The sequence below is a fragment of the Theropithecus gelada genome, chromosome 19 (assembly GCF_003255815.1).
Source record: "Theropithecus gelada isolate Dixy chromosome 19, Tgel_1.0, whole genome shotgun sequence".
In the NCBI taxonomy this organism is placed as follows: domain Eukaryota; kingdom Metazoa; phylum Chordata; class Mammalia; order Primates; family Cercopithecidae; genus Theropithecus; species Theropithecus gelada.
Window position 1 is genome coordinate 27377519 of NC_037687.1, and position 19250 is coordinate 27396768.

Sequence of the window (19250 nt, forward strand, 5' to 3'; positions counted from 1 at the left end):
CCACCATGCCTGGCTTTTTTTTTTTTTTTTTTAATTTTTTTTATTTTTAGTAGAGACAAGGTTTCACTATGTTAGCCAGGATGGCCTCGATCTGACCTTGTGATCTGCGTGCCTCAGCCTCCCAAAGTGCTGGGATTACAGGTGTGAGCCACCGCGTCCTGCCACAAATACTATCTTATAACCCATTATTTTAAGCTGACAACATAAACTTAACACTGTTTACATAAACAAACCAACAAACAATAAGAAAATTAATAAAAACTCTACACCTTAACTTTTTCCCCAACTTTTTAACTTTTTGTTGTTTGTATTTATATCTTATTGTACTGTCTATGTCTTAAAGAGTTGTTGTTATTATTTTTGATTGGTTCACCCTTTAGTTTTTCTACTTAAGAGTAGTTCATACACCATAGTTATACTGTTACAATACACCATGTTTTTCTGTGTGCTTACTATTAGCAGTGAGTTTTGTACCTTCAGATGATTTTTTTATCACTCATGAACATGCCTTTCTTTCTGACTGAAGTACTCCCTTTAGCATTTCTTGTAGGACAGATTTGGTGTTGATGAAATTCCTCAGCTTTGTTTGTTTTGGGAGAGTCTTTATTTCTCCTTCATGCTTGAAGGATATTTTCACTAGATATGCTATTCTAGTGTAGCAGGACAAGCCGTGGACAAAACCCCACAGACACTGAGATAGTGAAGGAAGTAGCTTTTAATCAGCTGGAAGCATTGGCAGACTAGCATCTTAAAATCCAAACTTGTTGACTGCACAATTTCTGTCCCTTTTAAGGACTCACAACACTAAAGATTTTACATGAAAGGACCGTGACTAATTGAGCAATCTAGGGGGTATGTGACACAGGGGCTGCCTGCACCAGTAATCGGAGTGAAACAGAACAGAATGAGAAGTTTCACAATGTCCTTCCATACAATGTCTGGAATCTATGGATAACATCGGTTGCTAAGTCATGGGTTGAATTTTAACTGTCAGGCTAAAGTGAGGCAGGCCCAGGCCTGGTTTTGGGTCTGGTGCCTGGCGCCGGGCTGCCTGCCTTTGGTTTCGCTTCCTTGTTTCTTCTTAAAACAGGTATTGAGTATAAAATAGTATAGAACAATATGGGGGGGGGGGGTCTCTTTCTCTCTTCTCTCATTTCCTCCCTTTGAGACTCTCACTCATTTTATTAGTGGGAGTTCTCACTTTCATTTTTACTACTTATGTCTTCCTGTGCAATAGATTGATAGTGGTTCATATAATATGCTTGTGCTGAAGCACTCTGGTGAACTAAGGTAGCGATGAAGCTTTTTATCATTTGAAGAAGTACAGGTAGCAAACAAGGGAGTAGTAAGCAGGTTCCTATTACTATTATACCTCCTATTATAAGAGTTTTAAATCCTCCTATTGCTGGGAACCAATTTCCAAACATGGCCCCAGGATCAAATCCGTGCCACACTTGCACGGGCACATGTGCCAGTTTTGTTATATCTTTAATTATGTCTTCAACTACTTGCCCTTGATCATGTGTGTGTAGACAGCAATTAGTAAGGTTAAATTTTCCACAGACTCCTCCTTCAGCTGCCAGCAAGTAGTCGAGAGCTAGTCTATTTTGGTAGATAGCATTCCTCATCTAAGTCTCTTGCCAGGCAAGAAGAGTCAAGGCTTGACTGGTTTTATTAGTAATAAATTCTAGAACAGCTTGCAACCGTATGATTCGGTTGAGCATGTAGATGGGGGTCCGATATCCCTATGAGCCGTCTTGTGCCCAAGTGGTGGGCCCATAGTACTGTATAATTCTTTCAGGGGGCCATTCGTCATCTTTCCAGTTACCTGACTATGCTTCGTTTCTTTGCGGGAAGCATAGACAGGGAATCCTAGGACTTTGCCTGTTTTTATGGGCAGTAGGAAGAAAGATGGTTTAATAGTGGCCATTACACAGCTACCTGTCCACTGATCAGGTAGCTTAGCATAGGCTCTATGTTCACATATCCAGTATAACCCGGTGGGGGCAGATCAGTCCTGGTGGAATTCTGGGTGGGCCTAAACAGTCTGCAATTTTGGAAATTTACTGAATGGATCTTTTTTCTGTGTCATTGAAACAGTTGCACCATGTAACTGTTTTTGTGGTAGGTACCATCATACAGTTTTTGTCCAAGACAACTAAGCCGCCCTACAGGATGAGTGAATTGTTTTCCTTCTCTAGCTATGCAATATTGTCCAATAATTGAGGCTTTTAGAACCTAGAAATTGTCAGGGTGGTTCTTTTGGGCCAGGAATTCATCAGGAACTGGGTCTGTACATTCTCGGGCTTCCCATGGCCATTGATCTCCTGTTACGGTTCCTCCACAAACATCACATGAAGTGACTTTTAGAGACTGGGCTACATGCTCGGCTAATTGCAAAAACAAATTTCTAGTTTTTCCTGGAATTTCAGGTACTGGCACATTTAGTTCATCATAGAAAGTCGGAAATACTGGCTCTGGAGAGCGTTTTCAAATCTCTCCTTTTATTAAAATGTTGACCTTATGGTCTAGTTCTTTTCCATCAATGCCTCAAGAGGACGTATTTTCCTTTTTCCTATTTTGGGTCCGAGGGGCTTGTGACGACTAATTCTAAAGGGCTGCAGCTTCCACTCCTGCAGGAGGGTCTGCCTTTGCCTTTTTGGAGCCAAACAGGATCTTTTTCATTTTCTTTTCTTTCCAAGTAGCCTAAATGTCACAAGACCAGTACCCACATTCTTTTCCACACAATCCTAATTCATGACAGATGTACTGATTTTCGGACATGTATTTTTTTTTTTTTTTCCTAATTAAAAGAGCCACATCCTGCTCCTAACTTATTGCTATTAATGACGGCACAAGCATCAGATTTTAAGATTATGCATCTGGGCACCCCTTTTTCTACTGTTCTGGCTAATACTTTACTTGTCTCATTTATGAGTCCCCACCAGTCTTCAGTCCTTAATCTTACTTCAAAAACTGTGGAAATGGGAGGTTCAGAGGGGTCATGGCACACATCGGGCTGGTCACTTCCTGGATTACAGACTTTGTACTGAGTGTTATTATACAAACATGTTCCTTTTGGAATTCCTAGGCATTCATAATAACTATAGAACAAAAAGATTGTCTTAACTTGTTGTCCTATGTCAGTGACCTGATGTATGCACTGAAGGCAGTCCTCTGCGTGGGAAGAAGCAGTGGAAGCTTTTACCACACAAGTCCATGTTATAAGGAAGGTAAGTCCCACGGCGATTTTCCTCATGCTTCGGCCGAGCGTAGACCAGTCAGCTTCCGGGGGTGACTGGAGCAGGGCTTGTCGTCCTCCTCAGGGTTACTTTGCGGGGATTGTCTAGGCTTGGTTTGGCCTCCCAGGTTCCAGTGGCTGCAGGCTTTATGCGGCTGTGGTGCATCCAGGCCGGAATTCCTTCTCTCTTCACAGCCGTGGGAGTGGTCAGGATAACCATCTGGGGTCCCTTCCACCGTGGCCGTAAGGGAGCTACGTTCCAGTCCTTGATCCACACACCATACGGTCACCTGGAGAAAAAGGGTGAACTGGGGAGAATAAGCTGGCCAGGCACCTCTCATTTACCCAAGTTGAGATTGTCTGGGTAATTTTCCCCAAGGCCTGTAGCTGTCGCTGCAATTCAATTTCTTTTCTTTTTTTTTTTTTTTTTTGTTTTGAGACAGAGTCTCCCTCTGTCACCCAGGCTGGAGTGCAGTGGCACGATCTCGGTTCACTGCAACCTCCGCCCCTCCAGGTTTTTAAGCAATTCTCTGCCTTAGCCTCTGGAGTAGCTGGGATTACAGGCGCGTGCCACCTCGCCCAGCTAATTTTTTTGTATTTTTAGTAGAGACGGGGTTTCACCATCTTGGCCAGGCTGGTCGCTGCAGTTCAATTTCACCCAACTCTTGGGGAGTACCTGGAAGTCCTCGCAGTATAGGAGGATGCCTGTGATATAATATTTTATAAGGAGAGTATCCTGTTTTCTTAGAGGGGGTGCACCTAATTTTGAACAATACCCTAGGAAGGGCCTGTATCCATTTTAATCCTGTCTCGTGACATACTTTCCTTAAACTATTTTTGATAGTGCAATTCATCCGCTCCACCTTTCCAGAACTCTGAGGTCGGTAGGCGGCATGTAGCTTCCAAGTGATTCCCAATACCTTTGCCATCCTCTGTACTAAGTCAGCCACAAATGCCAGCCCATTATCTGAGCCAATCTGCAGAGGCAGTCCAAACCTAGGGATGAGATCTCGAAGAAGCACACGGGTTACTTCATGAGCTTTTTCAGTTGGTGTTGGATAAGCTCTACCCACCTAGAGTAAGTACACACTAGAACCAGTAAATGCTTGTTACCTCTGCATTTGGGCATCTCTGTGAAGTCCACTTGAAGATCTCCCAAGGGAGCTGCTCCATCGGCTTGTATGCCGGGAGGCACAGAGGGGCCTTGCTTTGCATCGCGCTGTCGACAGGTAACGCATCGCTGCACTACTGTTTCAGCAAGAGCTGGCAAGTGTGAGATGTAGAAGTAGCGGCTTAACAGCTTTTCAAGTGACTCCTGGCCTAAATGGGTAGTTTCGTGTACAGCCAGCACGACTGCGGCTCCTAGCAGCTGCGGCACAGCTATTCTCCCATCTGGTAACTGTATCCATCCTGCTTTTATTGTTTGTCCTCCCTCTGCCTGAAGGAAGTCCTTTTCCTCTTTAGAATGAGTAGGCACCAGATCAGGTATTTGAGGGAGTAGGGGGGCTGTGACTCATGCCCGGTCAGAAGGAGATACTGCTTTTCGTGACTCTGTGTCTGCTCGGGAGTTTCCTTGGCTCACCGAGGTGGAAACGTGCTGGTGTCCCCTGCAATGCATGACTGCCACCTTTTGGGGTTTCCATACTGCCTCTAATAATTGCAGAATTTCTTGTTGATTTTTTATATCCTTTCCCCCAGAATTTAACAGGGCTTTTTCTTTATATAATGCTCCGTGTACTTGAAGGGTTCGAAAGGCATATCGAGAGTCAGTATAAATGTTTACAGTCTTACCTTCACTAAGTTCTAGGGCCCAAGTTAAAGCAATGAGCTCTGCCTTCTGGGCTGAAGTGCCCTGAGGCAATGGTTTGGCTTCAATAACATCATCCAAGGTTACCACCGCATATCCTGCACATCTTTCTCCTCGTGGATTGATGAAGCTGCTCCCGTCCACATATAACTCCCAGTCCACGAATACCCATGGCTGGTCTTGAAGATCAGGTCTGCTAGAATAGACTGAGTCCAATACTTCCACACAGTTATGTTCGACAGGGCTGTCTGGTACTGGGAGTAAGGTGGCAGGATTCAGAGTGTTACAGACTTCAGTGGTTACGCGGGGGTTTTCACATAACAAGCTTTGGTACTTGGTTAATCTGGCATTTGTTAGCCAATGGTGTCCTTTGGTATTCATCAGAGTTACCACCGCATGGGGGGCCTTTATACTTAAGTTTTGTCCAAGGGTTAGCTTGTCTGCTTCTTGTGCTAACAGGGCTGTAGCTGCCAGGGCTCTCAGACAAGGAGGCCAGCCTTTTGAAACTCTGTCTAGCTGTTTTGAGAGGTAGGCCACTGGTCTTGGCCAGGGCCCCACAGTTTGGGTTAAAACTCTGACTGCCATTTTTTTCTCCTTCTGACACATAGAGGGTAAAGGGCTTTGTCAAATCTGGTAGTCCTAAGGCTGGGGCTGACATAGTTGTTTCCTCTAACTTGTAAAAGGCTTGCTGTTGCAGAGGTTCCCGTTCAAAAGGCTCCCGATCGCCCCCTTTGTAACCCCCGCTTTGTACAGCGGTTTGGCTAGCACCGCAAAGTTTGGAATCCATAATCTGCAAAACCCCACAGCTCCTAGAAATTCCCTTACTTGCCTTCTGGTTTTAGGTTCTGGTAAGCTGCAGATGACCTGCTTTCTTTCTGACCCCAGGCTGCGTGCTCCCCTTTCTGAATAATGAATCCCAGGTAGCGTGCCTGCTGTCTGCAGATCTGAGCTTTCTTCTTGGACACCTTATACCCAGAGTCCCTCAGGTGTGGAAGCAGGACATCCATCCCTTTTGCACACCTGTCTGCCATGGAGTGTCCTAGCAGAAGATCATCCACGTACTGGAGCAAGACACAGCCTAGGTCTTTAGCAGGAAACTTCTGGAGGTCTCGAGCCAGAGCCTCCCTGAAGATGGTGGGGGAATTTTTAAACCCCTGGGGACGCCGAGTCCAAGTGCACTGAGTGGTGACACCTGACCCCGGATCTTCCCACTGAAAGGCAAGCAGCTTTTGGCGCTCAGGAGCCAGTCTGATGCTAAAGAAGGCATCCTTCAAGTCCAGACAAGCGAACCAGCTGTCCTCAGCTGGCAGCAATCCTGACAGTGTGGAAGGGTTAGGAACTGTTGGTGCAGAGTCACTGTAGCTTGGTTAGCCGAGCGTAAGTCCTGTACGGGTCGATAGTCCTTAGTCCCTGGCTTGGGAACAGGTAGGAGGGGGGTGTTCCATGGAGACGGGCAAGGAACTATAATTCCTTTTTTTTTTTTTTGAGACGGAGTCTCACTCTGTTACCCAGGCTGGAGTACAGTGGCGCCATCTCGGCTCACCGAAAGCTCCGCCTCCCGGGTTCAGGCCATTCTCCTGCCTCAGCCTCCGGAGTAGCTGGGACTACAGGCGCCCGCCACCTCGCCCGGCTAGTTTTTTGTATTTTTAGTAGAGATGGGGTTTCACCGTGTTAGCCAGGATGGTCTCAATCTCCTGACCTTGTGATCCGCCCGCCTCAGCCTCCCAAAGTGCTGGGATTGCAGGCGTGAGCCACCGTGCCCGGCCTCCCCTTTTCAATGTAATAAACAAGAATGCAGTAATGTCCTTGTATTAGGGCTCTCGAGAGGAACAGAACTAATGAAATATATATATATATATGGGAGTTTATTAAGTATTAACTCACACAATCACAAGGGTCCTACAATAGGCCGTCTGCACACTGAGGAGCAAGGAGAGCCAGTCCGAGTTCCAAAACTGAAGAACTTGGAGTCTGATGTTCGAGGGCAGGAAGCATCCAACACGGGAGAAAGACGGAGGCTGGGAGGCTAGGTCAGTCTCTCTTTTCACATTTTTCTGCCTGCTTATATTCTAGCCACGACGGCAGCTGATTAGATTGTGACTATCCAGATTAAGGGTGGGTCTGCCTTTTCCAGCCCACTGACTCAAACGTGTCTTTGTTTGTTTATTTTATTTTATTTTATTTTAAGTTCTGGGATACATGTGCAGGACGTGCAGGTTTGTTACATAGGTAAACGTGTACCATGCTGGTTTGCTGCACCTATCAACCCGTCATCTAGGTTTTAACCCCCACATGTATTAGGTATCTGTCCTAATGCTTTCCCCCTCGCTTACCCCCCACCCCCCAACAGGCCCCAGTGTGCGATGTTCCCCTCCTCAAATGTTAATCTCTTCTGGCCACACCCTCACAACACCCAGGATCAATACTTTGTATCCTTCAATCCAATCCAGTTGACACTCATTATGAATCATCACAGTCCTTATAGATATTTTCTGTGCATCTGTTCCATGTCATCTGTATTAGTCCATTTTGCATTGCAATAAAGGAATACCCGAGGCTGGGTAATTCATAAAGAAAAGGCCAGGTGGGTGCCTCATGCCGGTAATCCCAGCATTTCAGGAGGCTGAGGCAGGAGGACTGCTTGAGCCCAGGAGTTAGATGGAGACCAGCCTGGGCAACAAAGGGAGATCCTGTCTCTAGGAAAAAAAAAAAATTAAATTATCTGGGCGTAGTGGTGCATGCCTGTGGTCCCAGCTACTTGGGAGGCTGAGGCAGGAGGATTGCTTGAGCCTGGGAGGTGGAGGCTGTAGTGAGCCACGATTGTGCCACTGCACTCCAGCATGGGCAACAAAGTCAATCACTCAATCACACATTCACTGTCCTACAATTATGGAAGCCAGAAGCCCGAAATGATTTCAGTGTTGAAACTGCCGTGTTTGCTGTGCCGTGTTTGCAGAGCCATGTTTGCAGAGCCATGTTTGCAGAGCCTCTGGAGGCTCTAGAGGAGAATCCACGTCCTCGCCTTCTCCAGCTTCTGGAGGAGCTCTGCAGGAGCCCCTTCTTCCTTCTTCAAAGCCAGCATCCTGGCATCTTGCTTCCGTCTTCACGTGAAATTCTGAATCCGTCTCCCTCTGCCTCCCTCTTATAAGGACCCTTGTGATGACATTTAGGGTCCTCTCGGATGACCCTGTTCTCAAACTCCTTCAGTTGATTACATCTGCTAAATCCTTTTCCTCACATAAGGTAGTATTCACAACCCCAGGGACTGAGGTGTGAATATCTTTTGGGGGTCACTCTTCAGCCCACAATGTTGATAATTTACTTCCTATCTTAATGCCTATTTCCCCATTCGAGTGTAATCCCTATGAGGGCAAAGATCTTCATCTGTTTAATTATCCACTGTGCCCCCAGCACCTAGGACAGAGCCTGGCACATAGTGAATAATAAATAATGACCAAGACAACATGGTAAAACCCCGGGCGCGGTGGCTCACCCCTGTAATCCCAGCACCTTGGGAGGCCAAGGCAGGAGGATTACCTGAGGTCTGGAGTTAGAGACCCGCCTGACCAACATGGAAAAAACCCGTCCCTACTAAAAATACAAAAATTAGCCGGGCGTGGTGGCACATGCCTGTAATCCCAGCTACTTGGGAAGCTGAGGCAGGAGAATCACTTGAACCCAGGAGGTGGAGGTTGTGGTAAGCCAAGATGGTGCCACTGCACTCCAGCCTGGGCAACAAGAGCAAAACTCCATCTCAAAAAAAAGAAAAAAAAAGTCTCTACAAAACTTTTAAAAATTAGTCAAGCGTGGTGGCCCATGCCTGTGGTCCCCTCTACACCTGAGGCTGAGGCAGGAGGATCGCTTGAGCCGGGGAGTTTGAGGCTGCAGTGAGCCATTACCGCGCCACTGCACGACAGCTTGAGCGACAGAGTGAGTCCTTGTCTCGATAATAATAACAATAAAATAATAATAATAATAATAATAATAATAGTAAAGATCCACTTTGTGCACTCCTTGCTTTGGGGAATTTTTCTGAAACAGCGGACAGTGTCTCTATGATAACTCTCACCACCACCACCACCCCCGCTTTGTTTTCTCAGAGCACTCGATCTGGGGCCCCTTCAACTCGCCCCCCACGCTTTCCGTCTGCAGCACCCCATCCAACTTCACCCAAAGCGCCCTTAAGTAGTTTCTGAGAAGCCGTGCCTGCAAATTCCCAATTGGCCACAAGGTGGAGGTGTGGGCCTATTTTCCCAGCCAAGATTCCCCAGCCGCCACCCCTGTTTCTAGAGCGGGACTCCTAGAACACCAGGCTCTTTCCAGCTCCCTGCTTCTGCCCTGGCGCTTCCCACCGCCTGGAATGCCGACTTGCTCGCTCTCTGCACCCCACGGGAAAAGGAAAAGAACAGAAGCTTCCTCCCTGACTTTTCTGCCCGAGCTTACTGGGTCCTGAATCTCCCCGTGTCTAGTCGCTTAGCGGTTTGTGATCAGGTCGGCCTCCACCATCAGAGCAGCACACTCTCGAGATGGGGCTCAGGCCTGACTCTCTTCGGGGTCCCCAGAATCGCTCAACAAAATTCTTCCAGAAGCCTCAGGATGCGATTAGATAAAGGATTGCCTGATTTTTCGACCGGTCGTTTTTTCGAATCAATTGGATACGTACCTGTATCCAATTAGCTCTGGGTAGCAAGAGGCTGAGGAGGGGGAGTGACGTCACCTCGGCGGATGGAGCAGCACCGCTCCCCGAACCCGGAGGCTCAGAGCTCCCCCGGGGTGTCAGAATCCGGAGGGAGAGAGGGGAAACAGGAGATGAGATCCGGGGGGATAGTATCCTTGCCCCCTTGAACGGGAACTGGTAAACCCTTACCAATTACAGTCACCTCCCCCCCCCCCCACTGCCACCTATCGCTGCCGTCGCGACCTGTCACCTCCCACGCATGTTGTGGCTGCGCCCGCCTCCGTCAGGGCGTGACCACGGCGTGGACTACAACGACCGCGATGCTCCACGGCGCCGGGAGCTTTTGACGAAAGGCAGCGTAGGCGAGGGGCTTCATGGGACTCGTATTACAAAACCCCTCACCAGGGTGCGTCCTGGAGAAAACGGGAGATACCCTTCGCCTCCCACTTCCTCAACTCCGTGGGTACAGGCACAACGTTTTCTCTTTATTTATTTATTCATTCATTTATTTATTTTTGAGACGGAGTTTCGTTGTTGCCCAGGCTGGAGTGCAATGGTGCGGTCTCGGCTCACTGCAACCTTGGCCTCCCGAGTTTAAGCCATTCTCCTGCCTCAGCCTCCCGAGTAGCTGGGATTACAGGCATGCACCACCATGCCCGGATAATTTTTTTGTATTTTTAGTAGAGACGGGGTTTCACCATGTTGGCCAGGTTGGTCTCGAACTCCTGACCTCAAGTGATCCACCCGCTTCGGCCTCCCAAAGTGCTGGGATTACCGGCGTGAGACACCACGCCCGGTCACAAAGCTTTCTCTTTAACAAATACGCTATGAAAAGAAGCCACCTAGGCAGCATCGCTCAATGGAAATAGTGGATTTTTACTGGGCAGGGGGAACCTCGGCGACCACCCACTGCGCATGCGCTTCACGTGGGCGTCACCCGGGGAACTGCGCCTGCGCGGTCTCGCCCAGTCCCAGGGCCGCTCGGCGAGTGCGAGCGCGCGCTAGGCCCACCCGGGCGCCGCTCTTCGTGTCCCCGCGGTCGAAGACGGCCACATACGTCCCCAAGAAGACGTCACCGAGGATCCAGAAGGGCCCTGCAGGCGGAGGGACATCCAAGGCCTGGAAACCGGACAAGCAGAGGCGGACGCCATTTCGAGTAGTCTGCAAGGCGACAATAAGACAACTGGGTGTCGCGGGCACAGGGACGGCCATTTCCCTGGGAGCCCGTGCTCCCCGCTTCCCCACACCCTCGGGCTCTTTGGTGTTCGCCAACAAACTGCCATCACAGGGACAAGAAATGTTTCTGCGGCCCCTTCCCATCCTAGTGACGTTTCTCAGCTCTACCCTCTCAAACCGTCGTATGACGTCCCTATGGCGTCATGGTGATGGCCACCTACCTGAATGACGTAATCCTGGGCCGTGAGGTTAAACCAGACCCCCCCAAGAAGGAAGGAGACTGCGGGGAGCTTTGGGATTTCCGAGCACAGGATGATGTACTGGAGGAGAAGAGGAACCAGTGAAGATGAGAGATTCCTGCTTTGCTCAATCCCTTCCGTGGCTCTCCAATGCCATGGGGTAATTTCCGTATTGAGCACCTGGGTATTCAGCGTCCTGTGTGCAGAGGCCCTGCCGCCTAGACTTCTGCAGTCTCAAGCACACCTGCATTATCATCTCCCTCCACCCCACCACCATCCACAGAGTCACAGCGTAGACACTTGACTATCTGTCACGAAGTCCAGTGCCTCTTGCCCTGGAATGCCCCTTAAATACTTGCTTCCCACTCTCAGGCCCTTTGATGTTCACCGTCAAACTGCCATCAGCCTCCTCAGCCCGTACCCACCAGAGACTGGGACCTCACCTCCCCAGCGAGCAGGGGATATCCCCCAATGGCTGCATGCAGGGCCCGGATCTCCTCAGTGGGTCCTGTGATGAGGGACGTGCCCGTATCCAGGATGGCAGCACAGCCCGGGACACAGAGAGTCAGCCCTGGGCCCACCTTCACACTGAGGGGGAAGTAGGCAGTCATCAGAGGCAGGGTCCTCGGAGTCCAGGCCCCCAGCCTCCAGCTCCAGAGCCAGGAGACCAAGTCCCTCACCGCTCCATGTGGATCTGCCAGTAGGCGGGGACTGTGACTGGCACGAAGGTGAGGGGTGGGATATAGTGTGCCGGGTCTGAGCCCCCCAGGACCAGCTCTCCTCCATCAGGCTCTTCGGGGTCCCTGCAGGGGCAGAGTATAGAAAGTGTAGATGTCAGTGTCACTGACCTTCCTTCAGCCCTAGATATGCCTAGGGGAGGCACTTCCCACCAAATGGGTTGTTTCTGGGGTTCCCACGGGGTAGTGAGATGCAGGAAGGGCCTAGATGTTGGGACTGGAAGCCAGGCAAGAAAAGCATGGTGCTTTAGGCTGTTGGGGACTTCCTGAAGTGAAGAGGAGACTTCATTTGACTGGAAGGTAGAGTTTTGGGGGAATTTCCTGAGCTGAATATCATAGTAACCAAGTAGAGCAGTGGCGTCTTGGAATTGGCTCTTGAAGGTGTGACTTGTGCAGGGGTGGGGTGGCTTCCTGGGTAGGAGGAGAGAATTTCTGAATTGCCTGTTGTGATATCTAGAGAGGTGTTAGACTTCCTGAGTTGGCTGAGAGCGATGGGAACGGGGATGGAGACTTCCTGGAAAGTAGAGGAGAGCAGGATCTACTAAGTGGTTGGTAGAACTGCTAGAGTGGGTTGGATGTCAGGGTAACTGAGTGGGCATAGGATTTTCTGACTGTGTGTGATGGGCCTCTGGGAGGGAAAGTGGAGACTTCTTGGAAACTTCTTGGATGTTGAGTGGGACTTCTGAGCATAATATTGAACTTCCTAGCAAGTCAGTAGGACTTCCTGGATTAAATCAGGCAATTCCTGACTTCTGGTCAGTGTTCTCAAATGGGATTTGAGCTTTCTTGGTAAGGAAGAGAAAGCTCCTGAGTATTTTGTTGGGTGTGGCATGGAATTTCCTTGTTTGATTTTGAAACATGGAGCATTTTGAACTGATGTGAGTTTCCTTAGTATGTCTTAAGTTGTCACTTAAGCTCTGGGACTTCAAATAGGGTTGAGGTGTTTCTTTATAGGGTAGGTGACTTCCTGCATGGAGGATGCAACTTCCTGTATTGGATGGCTGACTTCCTGAATGGAGAGTATAAGTGGGTGACTCTGAGAGTGAGACTTCCTGCGTTGGGTCAGTGACTTCCTGAGTGGAGGTGGGACTTTCTTTATGGAGTAAGAGACTTCCTGAAGGAAGACTCACTTCCTTCTTGGGGATAGGACTCATAGATAGGTGCACCCTTCCCAGTACCTGTTGAGATAAAAGGAGAAGACAGGCTTATCCAGTAGCCCCTGCTCTACCAGTACATCCATTGGGGGCCGAACTCCTTCCACAGATAGAATGGGAAAACCGAGGCCCAATATCCCATCAAAATGGGCAAAAGTGAAGACCAGGCCAGGCTCCCAGAGAGCCTCTCCGAAAATCACTGACGCACCCTTGATTCCACCAATCTAGGGGTAGATTGAGATGTGACCAGTTACTTTTTGGATGACAATAACCACATGTCCTGAGGGCTCCCAAACCAAGGCATGAATCCTAGGTCTGGGGACATCTGGATGAAAGCCCCAACTTCCTAGGAAACTTTGCCTCTTGAGAAGCCCCACCTCTTCACCCAGGAAGCTCCTCCCCCTGCTTGAGAAGCCCCACCTCTTCTCCCAGGAAGCTCCTCCCCCTGCTTGAGAAGCCCCACCTCTTCACCCAGGAAGCTCCTCCCCCTGCTTGAGAAGCCCCACCTCTTCTCCCAGGAAGCTCCTCCCCCTGCTTGAGAAGCCCCACCTCTCCACCCAGGAAGCCCCTCCCCTTCCTTGTGATGCACCATCCCTTCACTCCGAAAGGCAGGCCCTCCACCCCACTTGAAAAGCCCAATCCATTGATTTGGGGAGCTCCTCCTCCTCAAGCCCCTCCCTAAGCCAGATGATCTTAGACCATGGGGTTCTCCTAGGCTGAAGACTTCTGTGAGTCAAAGGTCACTCACAGTCAGCTTGTCTTCACTCAGGATTCCATCTACTCGCCCAGTTCCATATTGAATGGCAAACTTGGTCCCATTGGCCTGGAAGGAGCTGGAGCCTTTGGGATCAAATCGGTGGTGTAACCCTAGGTTAGAGGTCAGAAGGGTGTCATTGGGGGAGGGAATCTCCCCAATACCTACTGCCCCTTTGACTTTCTGACCTGTGAGGGCATCATAAAAGAGCAATTCCTCAAAATCCTCTGAGAAGCTGAGGTCCAGCCCCGCCTTCTCCCTTCACCCCCATTCAGCCTTGTTCTCCCGCATAGAAACCCACAGCAGGGCACACTGAAGAAGTGACATCTCCTGGACGGGACCCAGAGATTGGAGGAGCCAGTGTCAAAGACGACAGTGAAGTTTTGTGGAGGCGTTCCCAGCCCAATTTTCCCAAAATACTGGACCTGATAGCAAAAGAGGAGAGTAAATGAGTTTGGTTCAAAGGCGCAGGGGTGAGGGCTGTGTGGGGCTGTGACTCACATCCCTGTAGTTCGAGAGAGGTACAAAGGTGAGCTTGTCCCCAGGGGATGGGGCCCCCAACTTGGGGACCTCTGCTGGTTCTCTCCATCCCCTCAGTAGGTTCAGGGTCCTGCGTTCAGGTTGGACTCGATGAAGAGGGATGCTGTAGGGAAAGAGGGTATTGACAGGAAGCTCTCCTTCTTGGAGATCCTCTGAATAGACTTGCCCAAATAGGATATGATGACAAATTCAACATCTCCTAGGCACTACAATAGTAGTCAGTACCAGAAACCCTACAATAACAACCTCCAGAAAAACCTATCAAAGATGCCATGATGACAGATATCCCCAAATACTTTACAAGAGCAACGCATCCCAAACAGACCTTCCCAAAGACCTTTCCATGTCCAAATCCCTTAAAATAAGCCATTTCCAAAGAATTGACATTCTCAAAGGTTTCCCAAGACCCTAACAGAAAACCTAACCTTTGCAAAAGCCCTTGGGTGGTGGCCCCTGCATGCTTCAGTTCATGAGTTTAGGTACTGTTTTCCCCACCCTTGGAGAGAAACATGTAAGCGTCAGGTCTTAACTGTCTTGCTGTGTTGCCCGTGCTGATCTCAAACTCCTGGCCTCAGCCTCCCAAAGTGCTGGGATTACAGAGGAGAGCCACTGTGCCCTGCCCAGATTCCCTCAAACTGTATTTGCAAAAGCAGGAGGCAAACAGGATTTGGCCCTTAAGCTGAGTGTTTGCCATCCTTGATTTAGAGGGCCAATTACAATTCAGATATCTTCGTTGCTAATTAAATAAGTCTAGCATGGGGCCCAAGAATTTGGATTTCTAACCAGTTCCCAGGTCCTGATGATGCTGTTGATACAACATTTGGAGACCCACTTTTCTTTGCATTGACTTAGAAAGTGGCCATGAGACATTAGGTTCAAAAAGCAGGTTAACAAGCACCATGTGCGGTAGTATCTTCGTTCCTGCTTTTAGTCACTTCTCGAAGCACTTGTCGCCTCACTCCCACCTTTCCCCCCACCCCGCATGAGTCAGTCTTTGACACGCACAAGAATGTGAAGTGGGGAAAACTGTTCCTGGAAGTTACACCCCTCCCCCTGCCAGGAGTTCCAGGGGATGAGGAGAAGAGGAGAAAAAGTTAGAGACTGGGGGAGGCATCAGAGGTAAGGTAGTGGGAAGACGTCTTGCATGGGGTCCTCAAAATTGGATTTCTTTTTCTTTTTTAAAACTTTTTGTTTGACACGGGGTCTCCCTCTTTCACCCAGGCTGGAGTTCAGTAGTGTGGTCAGGGCTTACTGCAGCCTTGATTTCCAGGGCTCGAGTGATTCTCCCACCTCAGCCTCTGGAGTAGCTGAGACTATAGGCACAAACACCACACTTGGCTTTTTTTTTTTTTTTTTTTTTGAGACAAGGTGTCACCCAGTTGCCCTGCCCGGAGTACAGTAGCAGGATCATGCAAGATCATAGCTCACTGCCCCCTTAAACTCCTGGGCTCAAGCAATCCTCCTTCCTCAGCCTCCTGAGTAGCTGGGACCATGGGCGTGCACCACCACACTGAACTAATTTTTGTATTTTTTGTAGAGATGGAGTCTAGTCATGTTGCCCAGGCTGGTCTCAAAACTGTTGGTCTCAAACGGTCTTCCTACCTTTGCCTTCCAAAGTGCTGGGTTACAGGTGTGAGCCACGTCTCTGGCCAAAAACTTCTGGCCAATTACTTCTTCAGGCCAAACAGTTTGATGGGCGTGATGTGGGGGAGTCTCAGTTTAAATGTCACATATCTGGGGCTCTGAGATGGGAGGAGTGTGTCACAGGTCTGGAAACCGTAATATCTAATCATCAGAGCTTATAGTGGGGTCTGCAGAGACCTCTCAAAAACATGTCCTAGCCAGGCGCAGTGGCTCACGCCTGTAATCCCAGCACTTTAGGAAGCTGAGGCAGGCAGGTCATCAGGTCAGGAGTTCAAGACCAGCCTGGCCAACATGTTGAAACCCCGCCTCTACTAAAAATACAAAAAATTAGCCGGGCGTGGTGGCGGATGCCTGTAGTCCCATCTATTCGGGAGGCTGAAGCAGAAGAATGGCATGAACCTAGGAGGCGGAGCTTGCAGTGAGCCAAGATCACGCCACTGCACTCCAGCCTGGGTGACAGAGCAAGACTCTGTCTTAAAAATAATATAATAATAATAATAATAATAATAATAATAATAATAATAAAAGGGTTCTGGTCAGCCAGGTGCAGTGGCTCACGCCTATAATCCCAGCACTTTAGGAGGCCGAGGTGGGTAGATCATGAGGTCAGGAGTTCCAGACGGGCCTGGCCAACATGATGAAACCCCGTCTCTACTAAAAACACAAAAATTAGCCGTGCATGGTGGCATGAGCCTGTAATCCCAGCTACTTGGGAGGTTGAGGCAGAATAATTGCTTGAACCCATGAGGCAGAGGTTTCAGTGAGCTGAGATCATGCCATTGTACTCCAGCCTGGGCAACAGAGTGAGACTCCATCTCAAAAAAAAAAAAAAAACATCTGGTTTAAGAGATGTCAGAGTGGAGCTCTTAGGGGTGACAGCCTGGTTTAGAGATCTGGGAAGCTGAGAAAGAAGTACTAGGGATCCTGGGTGCCAAGTTTGGGAATCACTGAACTGGGAGTCCTAGACTTAAAGGGCAAGAGGCAGAGAATCCCTCCCAAGTTTGGGGGTGGTAGGTGGGGTCACCATACCGGATCAGTGTGGCCCTGGCAGGCTCCATATTCAGCAGAGGCAGCAGCAGCAGCAGCAGGGGTAGTGGAGACATTGCTGGGGACCTGGGTATGAACCCAGGTGTCCTGAGGCCTTGTTTTCTTTCCCTGGTGACTCCACCCTGTTCATGCCCCACCTCCAGGTTTAGAAGGAGACCAGGATGTGAAATCTGTCAGCTGGTGATACAGTGGGACAAGGATGTTTGTTGAAGGTTTGTGCAGAGTATTTTTGGAGGGTCAGCAGAAGTAGTGCTCCTCACTGCCTACTTGGGTGGCAGTGGTGGTGGGGTCTCCTCCACCGTGACCACCTCCCACCCCCCATCCTTCAGCTGCTGTCAGTTTTACTTTTAACTTTCATATAACTTTTCTGAGACTTATTAACCACAAGTGTTTCCTTGGCCAAGTGGGAGAAACCAGCAGGCACCTGTGAAGGGCCTGGGGGAAGGGAGAAAGGAAATGATTAGACACCCTCCCTCATGTATGAAGCGGGACTGCCTGCATTTCAGGACCCAGACTCTTACTCTTTTATTTGTAGGTGAAGTTTGTTTCTTGTAGACAACAGATCATTGGGTATTTTTTTGTTGTTGTTGTTGTTGTTTTGTTTTCTTTGTTTTTTTTTTTTTTTGAGACTGAATTTCGCTCTTGTTACCCAGGCTGGGATTACAGGCATGCATCACCATGCCCAGCTAATTTTGTATTTTGAGTAGAGACAGGGTTTCTCCATGTTGGTCAGGCTGGTCTAGAACTCTTGGCCTCAGGTGATCCATCCGCCTCAGCCTCCCAAAGTGCTGGGATTACAGGCATGAGTCACTACGCCCAGCAGATTCTTAATTATTTCAATCTCTTTATTAAAGTTATCTGATAGAATCTGAATTCCTTCTGTGTGTTATCTTGAATTTCTTTTGAGTTTCCTCAAAACAGCTGTTGTAAATTCTATCTCTGAAAGGTCACATATCTCTGTTTCTCGAGGATTGGTCCTGGGTGGCTTATTTGGTTTGTTTGGTAAGGTCATTTATTCTGGATGGTCTTGATGCTTATAGATGTTCATTGGTGGCTGGGCATTGACAAGTTAGGTATTTATTTATTTAGATGGAGTTTTGCTCTTGTTGCCCAAGCTGGAGTGTAATAGCGTGATCTCAGCTCACTGCAACCTCTGCCTCCCAGGTGCAAGTAATTCTCCTGCCTCAACCTCCCGAGTAGCTGGGACTACAGGCGCCTGACACCACCCTGGCTAATTTTTTTTTGAGATGGAGTTTCACTGTTATTGCCCAGGCTGGAGTGTAATGCGCCATCTTGGCTCATTGCAACCTCCACCTCCTGGGTTCCAGCGATTCTCCTGTCTCAGCCTCCCCAGTACCTGGGATTATAGGTGCATGCCACCACACCCAGCTAATTTTTGTATTTTCAGTAGAGATGGGGGTTTCATCATATTGGTCAGGCTGGTTTCAAACTCCTGACCTCAGGTGATCCACCCGCCTCAGCCTCCCAAAGTGCTGGGATTACAGACATGAGCCACCGTGCCTGGCCATGTTAAGTATTTATTGTAGTCTTTGCAGACAAGGTTTGTTTGTACCTGTCCTTTTTGGGGAGGCTTTCCAGGTATTCAGAAGTACTTGGGTGTTGTGATCTAAGCCGTGTCCGCATTAGGGGGCTCCCCAAGCCCATTAATGCTGTGGTTCTTGCAAACTCATGGAGGTACTGCCTTAGTGGTTGTGGATAAGATCCAGAAGAATTATCTGGATTACCAGGCAGAGACTCTTGTTCTCTTCCCTTGCTTTCTCCCAGAGTCTCTCTCTGTCTCTCTCTCTCTCTCTCTCTCTCTGTCTCTCTCTCTCTCTCTCTGTCTCTCTGTCTCTCTCTCTCTCTCTCTCTCTCTCTGTCTGTCTCTCTGTCTCTCTCTCTCTCTCTCTGTGCTGAGCTACCTGGAGCCGGGAGTGGAGTCACACAAACACCCCATGCCTACTGTCACTGGGATTGCGCTGCGTCCTGCCCATGGCCTCCTGTAACCACGACCGACCTGGCTACTGCTTATGTTTGCTCAAGGCCCTTGGGCTCTAAAACTAGCAGGTTCCAAAGGCAGCTACGCTTACATCCTTCCCTTCAGGGCGTCGAGTTCCCCCAGGTCCCAAGTGGTTCCAGGGATGCAGTCAGTGAACCAGGGACTGGAGTCAAAACCCTTAGAAATTGGCTGGGTGCGGTGGCTCATACCTGTAATCCCAGCACTTTGGGAGGC

The 19250-nt window shown here is 49.1% G+C and overlaps 1 protein-coding gene across 1 annotated transcript; it reads right to left on the reverse strand.

Moving 5' to 3' along the window:
• Window positions 1–10578: 10578 nt before the first annotated feature.
• Window positions 10579–17274, reverse strand: LOC112612508 (napsin-A). The gene is made up of 9 exons (XM_025367128.1): window positions 17000–17274; window positions 14288–14429; window positions 14088–14211; window positions 13781–13899; window positions 13057–13256; window positions 11822–11944; window positions 11585–11729; window positions 11124–11222; window positions 10579–10887 (listed from the first exon to the last, which is right to left on the reverse strand). Exons 1-9 carry the CDS (start codon window positions 17071–17073, stop codon window positions 10660–10662), a joined length of 1254 nt encoding a protein of 417 aa, XP_025222913.1. The 5' UTR covers window positions 17074–17274; the 3' UTR covers window positions 10579–10659.
• Between the last annotated feature and the right edge of the window lie 1976 nt (window positions 17275–19250).